An 11196-nucleotide genomic window follows, 5' to 3' on the forward strand; every position below is an offset into this window, starting at 1 on the left:
CTTTCTACCAACCTCTGACTAACCTCTCAGAATTCCACCAACCTCTGACTAGCCCAACATTACTTGAGTTCCCTCTAAATAGCCCCAACCACTCGACCACCATGTGAATAGCCCTACACCACTCGACTGCCTTATGACTAGCCCCACAGCACTCGACTGCCTTTTGACTAGCCTCATAGCATTCGACCACCCTCTGACTAGCCCCACAAAATTCAGGCCACCCTCTGACTAGCCCGACATCAATCGGACACCTATGGAATAGCCCCAAACCACCCTCTGACTAGCCCCTCACCACTCGTACACCAATTGAAAAGGCCGCACAACACTCGGACACCTATTGAACAGCCCCACACCATTCGACTGCCTTTTGACTAGCCTCTCAGCATTTCACCAACCTCTGACTAGCCTCTCAGCATTCCACCAACCTCTGACTAGCCCAACAAAATTCAGGCCACCCTCTGACTAGCCCCAAATCAATCGGCCGCCTATTCAATAGCCCCACACCACCCTCTGAGTAGCCCAACACCATTCAGGCTACCCTCTGACTAGCCCCACACCACTCGTCCACCTATTGAATAGCCCCACACCACTCGGACACCTATTGAATTGCCCCACACCATTCGTCTGCCTTTTCACTAGCCTCCCAGCATTCGACCACCCTCTGACTAGCCCCAGAAAATTCAGGCCACCCTCTGACTAGCCCCACATGTTGAAACGCTACGTTATAAAAATGTATCTTTCTTAGATTTATATAAAATTGAATGTGACTTGTGGCGCGCGCCAATGTAAAAACACGTGTTTTAAAGGTTAGTTGTTATTAAAATATTTAACTGAACGGTTACTGTAATTTTATTTAAAAAAAATTCGTATTAAGCCTAACGTGAAAAAATACGAAACCCATCCTAAGGCGTTCTGAACTTTCATTGCATAAAACCGTCTTGTTTAAGTAGCAAGTTTATTTGTATCTAAACCATTTATGCTCTGCCCCCTGCGCCATAAGATAAAACGTGCTGGTCGCTAATTTCTTCATGGTGCCGAAACCCGGGAGCTAATCGATACGATAATTTTAATTAGAATAGGGACCGTCCCGAAAGTTCGTGCTACTTACGTCGTTTGTGAATCAAAGAGTATTAACGGACTTCCGAAGAATGGCCAGTGACAACGAGTCCGCGGACGGAAGTCAAAGGGAAGTTCCGGCCAAGATAGCATCGAGAGAGGACGCTATCAAGCAGAGAAGGACGACGATGAGAAGAATAACGTCATTAATGAACAAAATCAGAGAAAACCTCGGTGAGTCAAAATTGGATCAAGCCAAATTAGAGGACAACCTCAGCGAACGTAAAAATAAGGAAGATAAATTGGTAAAAATCGATAACGTATTAGATGCATTGACAACCAATTCAGACAAGTATGCAAATACGGTTAGAAAAGCTAAGGATAACCTAACCAAAGCTATACGTACTATAAAATCGAGCCAAGTACAAATTGGAGCAGTCGGAGCCTTGGCAGCAAGTGGCGGCATTTTAGTACAGCCCCTAAACCCTAGTTCGAGTGCATATCTTGCGACGCCGGCATCGAGCGTGGTTTCCACGCCGAATACCGTTGTCACAAGTTCTGCAGCGGCCACAAGCGCCATTTTAATGACGAGCACTAGTATTACGACAATGAGTACAGCCCCACCGTTTCCTCATGCTTCGGGTGGGGCCGGTGTTCAAGGAATCCCACCGACATCGATAACGAACGCAGCGCTTCATCAACAGCTTCAAAGCTTTTTCGCGCAGGAATCGAAAATTCTACCCTGTTCGACAAGCGTTAGTGAAGGAGGGTCAACAACGGTACACCCCGGCAGCTTGTTTTCTCTCGGAACTATGGGACAAACCCCTTTCCCCCAGCCAAATACCCCGATGCTCAGCGGACCAATCGCGAACGTACCTGCTAGTGGAGGACAACTTCCAGGAACGAGTGGAGGACAACTTCCAGGAACGAGTGGAGGACAACTTCCAGGAACGAGTGGAGGACAACTTCCAGGAACGAGTGGAGGACAACTTCCAGGAACGAGTGGAGGACAACTTCCAGGAACGAGTGGAGGACAACTTCCAGGAACGAGTGGAGGACAACTTCCAGGAACGAGTGGAGGACAACTTCCAGGAACGAGTGGAGGACAACTTCCAGGAACGAGTGGAGGACAACTTCCAGGAACGAGTGGAGGACAACTTCCAGGAACGAGTGGAGGACAACTTCCAGGAACGAGTGGAGGACAACTTCCAGGAACGAGTGGAGGACAACTTACAGGAACGGGTGGAGGACAACTTCCAAGAACAACGGGACTCGGGCCGAGTTTTTCCCCTTCGCAATACACAAATAACATCTTGGGTTGAATTTACCGCAGCAGTTTCCCATTGTAACTGGCATGAAATTACCTGTATACAAACAAAAGGTTTTTGGGAGATAATATGCAATGGACAGATTTCTGGGCAATATTCGAAATCACGGTAGACAAACAGCCAATGGAAAATAAACTCAAATTGTTATATTTACGATCGAATTTAGAGGGAGCGCCAGCTAACGCGATAGCCAGTCTCGAGCTAACAAACAGCAACTAGGACATCGCGGTAAAAATTTTGAAGAACAGATACGGAAGAAATGACGATGTTATTCGATTCCACGTCATTAATTTAAAAAATTTGCAGCCTGTAAGAGACCTATCGGACGTAATTAGTTTGCGAAATCTGTGTGATCGCTGCGAAATAGAGATTTCCGCGTTGGAATCATTAAGATCGAACTTCAAGGAATTCGGTCCAGTGCTGTGCCCTCTGGTCGTGGAGCTTTTACCAGTAGAAATAACCCTGGAATATAGCCGTAGAAGAGATGTGGATCAGGACTAGGACGTCAAGGAACTGCTTTCGGTATTCCGACGGGAAGTTGAGACCAGAGAGAGGACCAGCTTGTATATGTGCAACGCTAGCAGCGGATCAACCGCAAATAGGTCAGGACAATCCGAACAACGCCCAAACTACGTAGTTTATGGCAGAAGTAACCAGAAAGGAAGGAAAGGATCCCAATCGTCAACAGGGAGCTTTAACGTAGGAGCGGGGCAGAGTAATCAATCGCTACGATGCATTTTTTGCCGACGTACAAACCACAATACCAAAAATTGCTATGCCGTTTCAATTGCTAAGAAGAGAGCAATAATCCGCTCCCAAGGTCGATGTTATATTTGCGCGAGGTCTGACTATATAGCGAGCAAATGTACAGGCCAAGTTGAATGCAAAAAATTTAGTAAGCGCCACATCACGGCACTTTGCAAAGAACGAAAGGGGGGTAACGGAGGAGCTGGGGAAACGCCGAAAGAAAGAAGCCTTACGGAAATTCTGGGAACTTGAGTCCCTTGGAAAAAAGGAAAATGAATCCCATGCTCGGGAAACCGAAGCAAACCAGATGCGTTTCGAAGGCCAAATTAGAATGGAAAATGGTCGCTACGAAGTATCACTTCCGTGGAAAGAAAGAAGAGAAGAGCTTCCAGATAATTTTAATGTAGCTATTAAAAGACTGCATGGACTTCTAAGAAGGCTAAAGACGAATAAACCGCTACTGAAGCTCATTGATGACATATTCAAGGAGTATACCAAGGAAGGCATTATAGAACTAGCCAGAAGTTCAAGAGGAGTAACCAAGTCCTTCTTTTTACCCCATCATCCCGTCATACGGGAAGATAAAGCTACGACCAGGGTTCGGGTAGATTTCGACGCCTCAGCGCACGACCGAAACCAGCCATCGTTGAACGATTTCCTGGAAGCCGGACCTAACATCAATCCAGATCTTTATGACGTCTTAATTTATTTCCGTAAGCACCGTGTAGCGGTCACAGCCGATATACAACAGGCTTTTTTACAAGATAGAGAATATCTTAAGTTTTTGTGTATCAAAAATCCTTTCTCAGACAATCCACCAGAAATCGAAGAATGGCGTTTTGCCCGAGTTGTTTTCGGAGTTAATAGCAGTCCGCATATTCTAGCAAGTACTATCTGACATCACACCAAGAAATTTGAAGACGTTTATCCAGAAACCTGCGAAATTAAAGTATTGTAATTGGCTTGGAATCCAGAAAGCGACACTTTCTCATTCAAGGTGGACGAGTTGGTTCAGGTTTTGGAATCCTCACCACTTACAAAGAGAAGCGTGCTGAAGATGTCCACTCGCATTTTCGACCCTACGGGGTTTTTAACACCGTACACCATCTCAGTAAAAATACTTCTCCAAAAGCTGTGGTTAAACGGAATAGATTGGGAACAAACCCTACCCGAAGAGTTGGCAATCCTTTGGAAAAAATGGAGCACCCAATTAAAGGAGATTCCAGAAATACGGATCGACCGATATTATTTCAAGAGCACGGAAGGAAAAGAACCAGGAAGTACAGATTTGCACATATTCTGTGATTCAAGCGAAGCTACTTATGGAGCGGTCGCTTATTTTCGATACACCAATGAAAAAGGCGCTATAGACACAGTATTCGTAACTAAAAAAGTCAGAGTAGCGCCAGTTAAAAAGCAAACTATTCCAAGGTTGGAACTATTGGTGTGTTTTATAGGAGCATGATTAGGCAAAATTTGGGCAAATATATTCAAGGTGTTATTGGCAAACGTATCGTTTTGGACCGACTCAACCATTGCCTATTACTGGATTAAAGTAGATTCACGGGATAAAAAACATTTCGTGGCCAATAGAGTTAGCGAAATTCAGCAAATTTCAGAACCCCAAACTTGGCACCACTGTCGAGGAATTACTAATCCCGCTGACCATGCCTCTAGAGGGCTCTTGGCAGAAAATCTAAGGACCAATGAGATCTGGTGGAAGGTACCACCCTGGCTCCGCCTAAGTGGAAAACTCTGCCCTCAATCGAGCTTCGAAAACGTTGCGGCTAACATTGCAACCGAGGATGAACCGAAAATTCCTAAAAGGGAGCATTTTCAAGACAAGATTTTGATAGAGAAGAAACCAGTAGCTATCCTGGATGTGGAAAAATTTAGTAGCATCAAGAAGGTTGTTAACAGCCTGGGTGCGAAGATTTATAGCTGCCTGGAAGCGAAGATTTCTTCCAAGAAGCAGCAATAAGAAGCCAGACCTCGAGATGGGTCCACTAACTACAGAAGAATTAGAGAAAGCAGAGCCCCTCACCATTCCGGCCACCCTCTGTCTAGCCCCACACCCCTATTGAATACCCCACACCATTCGTATGCCTTTTGACTAGCTTCTCAGTATTCGACCACCCTCTGACTAGCCCAACAAAATTCAGGCCACCCCCTGACTAGCCCCACATCAAACGGCTGCCTATTGAATAGCCTCTCACCACCATCTAACTAGCCCCAAACGACTCGACCACCATGTGAATAGCCCAACACCATTCGCATGCCTTTTGACTAGCCTCAACCCGCCCCCTGACTGGCCCAACAAAATTCATGGTACCCTCTGACTAGCCCCACATCAATCAGCATAGCCCCACACCACCCTCTGGCTAGCCCAATAACACTCGGGGCTTCTTCTAACTAGCCCCAAACCACTCGACCACCATGTGAATAGCCCCACACCATTGGACTGCCTTTTGACTAGCCCGACAGCACTCGGCAACCCTCTGACTAAACCCACAGCACTCGGCCATCTTCTGACTGGCCCCACACCATTTGACTGCCATTGGACTAGCCCCACACCACTCGTCCACCTATTGATTAGCCCTACACCACTTGGCCACCTTTTGAATAGCCACACACCATTCGATTGCCATTTGTTAAGCCTCTTAAGCATTCGAGCACCCTCTGACTAGCCCCACATCAATCAGCATAGCCCCACACCACCCTCTGACTTGCCCAACACCACTTGGGGCTCCCTCTAAGTAGCCCCAAACCACTCGACCACCATCTGAATAGCCCCACACCATTGGACTACCTTTAGACTAGCCCGACAGCACTTGGCAACCCGCTGACTAAACCCACAGCACTCGGCCTTCTTCTGACTGGCCCCACACCATTTAAGTGCCTTCGGACTAGCGCCACACCACTCGAGCGCCCTCTGACTAGCCCAACACCACTCGACCACCCTGTGACTAGCGCTTAATCACCCAGCCATCTTCAAACCCATCCACGAAACCTCATTATGTAACAGTAGTCTAGATTGTGTATGAAGTTGTGAAAGTTTTAATCGAATAAGTAATAGTAGATATTTATGAAACAGAAGAAATCCTAAAATATTAAATTTTAAACCATATTTAATACAGAATATAATGTGTCATGGGTGACAGATTAGAAGTAATATAATTACCATATAAGTATTACATTTTTAATTGATAGTCGTAATGGTAGTCTGTTTAGTCAATGGTCCAATAAATCGTACCGAGGTTAAGAACTGACAAAGCTCCATCAATTGAAACGGTCAGGAAATCACCTCTACTAGCCTATTCGTTAGAAATCACCCAAAGCCTTTTAATAGTTGAAACACTTTAAAAACTAAAGATAAATGATATTCATTTGGAAATATAATGATAAATTGCTGATTGCGAATATTGGCCATCACACGCACTAGCTTCCTTTCCGAAACTGGTTATTTTCGAATATGAGACCTAATGGCGTTTTCGCTTAATTTATAACCGTCAATCTAGCGTGACAGAACTATTTCCAATGAAAGAAAAGGATCTGACACATTTCCTCCACGAAACTTCCGATTGCACGGTCGTTTTGTGACAGGCTATCATTAACATTAATCATTAGGTGTCATACTTATCGCTATTATATTACTTATGGTGGAAGTTGTTAGTTCTTATTTTCACATTTGCAATATTTAATTCCATTTTGTTGATCCCTGTAACTTTTGGTAATAGTGGCGCAAACAGTCTTACTCCGAGGGCATTTGTCGTACGGGTATTTGGTCCAGGTGTAGGAGTGATGGCACTGATTTTCATTGGCGCATTGGCACCCGCAGTTTCAATTAAACTGTGGGAATTTTCGCAAATAGCAGAAAGGTTTGGCGCCTAGGGCGCATTTCATGCCGACTGTAGTACAGTTCATTTCCGCCCTTTTGCTCATCGGATTACAAGCTAAAATCAGAGAGAATGAACTAGCTAATTGCGAGAATTATTTCTTTAAAGGAATTTTTTTGTAAATTGGAAAGCCATCTACTAACACCAGCTATGACTGAATCGGATAAAGCTGTTATTTGGCTGCATTGAATATATTGCAAAATTAAAATTTTAGAAGTGGCAACAACCCATAAACGTGGTTTATTTATTACCAAAAGTATTTAACTGAATTTTTCTTTTAGAAGGTGGTACTGTTATTCAAATTTTAACTCGCACAGTAATGGGGGCAATGTCTCTATCATAGATAAAATAACTTCGTTTATAGATAGGAAACTTCATGTTGTAGAAGTGACGCTAGAATTTTGGCCGACATCTGGTGGCGGCACCCGAATAATATTATTTGGTGAAGTTCGCACTACTCGAAGTCCGTACTAGAACCATGGTGTAAAGCAATCCCAATTGCAAAGGCTTAAGCGAGCTATATGTATTAAAATTACTTTTTCTTGAACTGAGAGCAAATTTAAAAATAGCACTAAAGAATAGCATTCAGTAAAGATTTCCAGTTTGTTTTAAACGCTATTTCTGGTATATTTGAAGACATTTAAATCGCAAAATACCTTTATTCCTAAAACTCCGACCTCACATTCCTCAATACGTTCTACGCTCTTGTGAACTCAGCCAACTGGAGCAGTCACTAGATGTCAGGGCAATCTCGCGAGAGTCAGTTTGCCCCATTGAAGTTTCCTATCTATATACGAAGTTATTTTATATATGGTATCTATCTAGAAACAATCAATCCATCTAGCGTCACAAATTAATTTTTAAAAGCCACTTACTAAAGAAGCTCTAACAACTGTTGCATCCCGTCAGAAATAAAATTATAACAATCGATACGTACTACATTAAGTAACTCGATTTGTGTCCAGCTTTTAATAACGTAGTTATTATGATGAAAAAAGCTACATCAATACGAGTTTCCCGCCCAACTTTTCGATAGGTGCCCTTACATGTCAAATAAGGATCTAGACGCCAATGCTTTTGGGCAATTGAGGATGATGCGAAATACATATTTTCGCTTGAGGGAAATAGGACTGCGAAAGAAATGTAATAGGGCTGCAACGCGATTCCAAAATAACTGTAGTTTGGCTAAAATGTTACTACAAAGTAACAGAATTAAAAGTAAAGGTGCTGTAATAAGTCTCTAATCCTTCCCATGCCTTCTCTAAAAAGGCTGCTTCAAAACTGTAATTGTTTTGCCAAACCACTAAATTAGGCTCTAACGTCGTAAGTTACGTATTTTTAGGCTTCTGTTTTCGTTAGAAATACATCTTTCAAGTTCTGTAAAATGGCCTAAATTGCAGTTTTTTTTAGCCCGAAACAGATTATTTTTATTATTATTCGAAATAAATTGATTGTAAATCTGCTATTGGTCTGTCTTGCATGCATATTGAAACTTTTATATTTTTCTAAGGGATATCTCTTAAAAGAAAAGATATAGCTTCTATACTCACCTACGCGTGGTTCAGAGAGTGCATTATCCAAGGCAGCCATAGTTAATAGAAAGCAATAGAGACAGCGTTACCAATTGATGCTCATATCGTCAATTAAAAGATTAATTTCAAAATCCTACAAATAACAGTTATTGTGCGCTATTATTAAGGCAAAGTGTCATTATCAGCGACTTCAAAGACGAAATGTTAGTGATCTTCACAGGTAAAGTAAACGATCACCGATTTCAATACAATTTTAAAGTAACTAAGTCACAACGGAGTCGATATTTTAAATTAATGTCTTCGATCCCTCATATTCGAGGCTAAAGTTTGTAACACGCGATGGGAACCTACCAGAGTCTTAAAAAGTAATTAAGTACATAAATCATTGCTCGTCGTTAATTTTATATATCAGACGGTTGAATTTAAATATTCTTTCGCTTGAAGTTTGAGTCATTTGAGACAACCGGTTTTATTGTTAATTAAAACGATAACTATACGACGTTAATTGTACTTTAAACTATAAAGACATATTATCGGACATTTCAATAACATTACAATCATTTTATATTTATTTTGTCGATTTCTTTTGCCTTTGAAGTTTCAGCAAATCGCCAAAAACGCATTACTTACTTAAACGGATCAGGCGTGGTTGGTGCTTCTTTGATCATACAGTGGAGCGAACAGCGTATTATACACAAGTAATTAAAATTGACTAAAATGGAAACAAGGGGTTATAATAAATAGAACAGGTCGAATTAATGAGAGCTGTATCTCATTCGATGACAACGAAAACCATGTCAAGGCTAATTTGTTAATTTCTGAGTAGTAGAAACAAACATTTTCCATCCAAGATTAAGTATTTTCCCGTTTATATGAAAATGGCTGTTGTGCCTAATAAACCACTAGTCAATCAATCTTAAGACCAGGGTGCGATTCTTCGTGAATGCATTGCGATCTTATCTAGAAAATTTTAAATGATTTTCGATTATATTACATAATCACCTTTTACTAAAATTATTTTAAATTGGCGTTGAACATGTCCCTACCATGCCATTGATCCGGGTTCGGTTCCCGTCCGGCATTAATGTATTCTTTTCTACCTAAGATTAAGTTTATTTTTTTCTTACACTAAATCAGTTCGTATTCCTGAATTTCTTTATTGAGTTGTAAACTTCGGTGGTTCAATGGTTAAAATGTTTTCTAAAACATCTTTATTTCCAAAACCACGTATATTTTTTTGCGGTTTGTGTACATAGTTAAGTGGTTACGTGGTTTTTCAAATAGCGCATACGATAATCATTCGTGTGTTGGTCTTGCGTCGTGTGTTGGTCTTGTGTCGTGTGTTTCCATGTGGCATTTGATCGAAACGGTTTGCGAGAAAAGGTACTCTTAATCGACATATTCGTGAAGTTCACGAAGAGAATAAGCACTCTTGGGAGTTTTGCGGACAATCGTTTTAAAACATTTCCGTGTTCACGCGCGTGATACTGAATTGACCGTCCCATATGTACCAACTACAACTACTGAACGACCACCCAAATAAATCAGAGATATTTGTGAACCTGCCGATAATTTTCATGCTAATATTTATTAAGAACTTTCAGTTTCGAAAAACGTTGTAGTAAGTACACGGTATTCTCCAAAGTTTATCCACACGGACTTTAATTTATTAATTGCGGAAATTAAATATGCAATAATAAGGTTTCTGTAAAAACAATGGCATGAAATGGAACAAACATTCATTCATGCTCGTTATTTACGAGGCAGAAACCAATGCACACTTTTATCTGATGAAATCCAATGTCAAATTGATACTTTTCTAGAACAGATTAGCAAGGCAATGGAGGAATTTCAAGATATCGGTAGTGGTTGGATATTAAATGGCTTTCTGTTTTTGCAATTGGACCTAATAATGTACCGACCGCTTGTAGGTGGATCCATAGGTGTTCTTCATCCTGCACTCCGCAATTGCAGGGAATCGTCAATATAAAATCCACGTATAAAAAATGCTTTCTGTGGTGTATTCTCGCGAAACTTCATTCCAGTTATTATGCACAATTTATCGCGGTACGTTTATAGAATTAAAAAATAATGAATTTGCAATGTGCTCCATTTTTTAAGCGTGAAATACATAATTACAGGACCTGTAATTATGATAAGGTGAGCATCATACCTGGTATGATGCTCACGTTATCATGCAGAGAATTAAGCTAAAGAGGGAAGAAGAAATCACGTGCTTTCCTTCTAACGCTGAAACGTATATTAGTTTTACTTTTGGACGACTTCGTTTTATCGATTCATGCCCGCATTTCTGGAAACTCTTGTCTCAAATTTAGCGAAGGGTGGACCTGACAAGTTTACTATTCTTAACTCTGTCTATTAACCAAATGAAGTTGCACATTTATTTAAAAAAAATAGCGTACCCTAATGATTACATGTGTGATCAAAGACTATATAAATTCTTACCTAGACTGGTTTGTTCTATGGGGAATAAGTTCATGGGCTTTTTTCAAGCATCAGCGCCATCTAGACGTGGTGGCGGGTACTTATCATAAAAAAACGGCACAGCCGCACAGCGCGGGTGGTGTGATTCGATCATTTTAACGTGCTCCTTTGTGTGTTTAGAATTCAAACTTT

General features: G+C 41.6%; 2 protein-coding genes across 3 annotated transcripts; one reads left to right on the plus strand and one right to left on the minus strand.

Annotated features, from left to right (window-relative positions):
• Window positions 1–1227: 1227 nt before the first annotated feature.
• LOC149958505 (uncharacterized) lies at window positions 1228–9259 on the minus strand. 2 transcript variants are annotated; one of them, XM_090165909.1, is made up of 4 exons: window positions 9190–9259; window positions 8578–8692; window positions 6786–7084; window positions 1228–6445 (listed from the first exon to the last, which is right to left on the minus strand). In XM_090165909.1, the coding sequence occupies exon 4, from the start codon at window positions 2366–2368 to the stop codon at window positions 1763–1765; it is 606 nt and encodes a 201-aa protein (XP_090022035.1). In that variant the 5' UTR covers window positions 2369–6445; window positions 6786–7084; window positions 8578–8692; window positions 9190–9259; the 3' UTR covers window positions 1228–1762. The 2 variants fall into 2 exon arrangements, with proteins under 2 accessions (XP_090022035.1, XP_090022034.1); XM_090165908.1 differs by having other exon boundaries at window positions 1228–7084.
• LOC149958506 (uncharacterized) lies at window positions 3439–5112 on the plus strand. The gene is made up of 3 exons (XM_090167206.1): window positions 3439–4018; window positions 4106–4575; window positions 4627–5112. Exons 1-3 carry the CDS (start codon window positions 3439–3441, stop codon window positions 5110–5112), a joined length of 1536 nt encoding a protein of 511 aa, XP_090023332.1.
• Window positions 9260–11196: the final 1937 nt, after the last annotated feature.

Source organism: Leiobunum rupestre, chromosome 2 (genome assembly GCF_980474605.1).
Source record: "Leiobunum rupestre chromosome 2, qqLeiRupe1.1.hap1, whole genome shotgun sequence".
NCBI classification, from domain to species: domain Eukaryota; kingdom Metazoa; phylum Arthropoda; class Arachnida; order Opiliones; family Sclerosomatidae; genus Leiobunum; species Leiobunum rupestre.

What these genes read in the sequence shown, in the direction of transcription:
- LOC149958505 (XM_090165909.1), bottom strand. Translation starts at nt 2,368, where the DNA reads ATGTTATTTGTGTATTGCGAAGGGGAAAAACTCGGCCCGAGTCCCGTT.
- LOC149958506 (XM_090167206.1), top strand. Translation starts at nt 3,439, where the DNA reads ATGCGTTTCGAAGGCCAAATTAGAATGGAAAATGGTCGCTACGAAGTA. An exon ending in CAGTCCGCATATTCTAGCAA is followed by an intron (nt 4,019 to 4,105) that starts GTACTATCTGAC and finishes CTTGGAATCCAG; the next exon opens with AAAGCGACACTTTCTCATTC. An exon ending in TTCCAAGGTTGGAACTATTG is followed by an intron (nt 4,576 to 4,626) that starts GTGTGTTTTATA and finishes AATATATTCAAG; the next exon opens with GTGTTATTGGCAAACGTATC.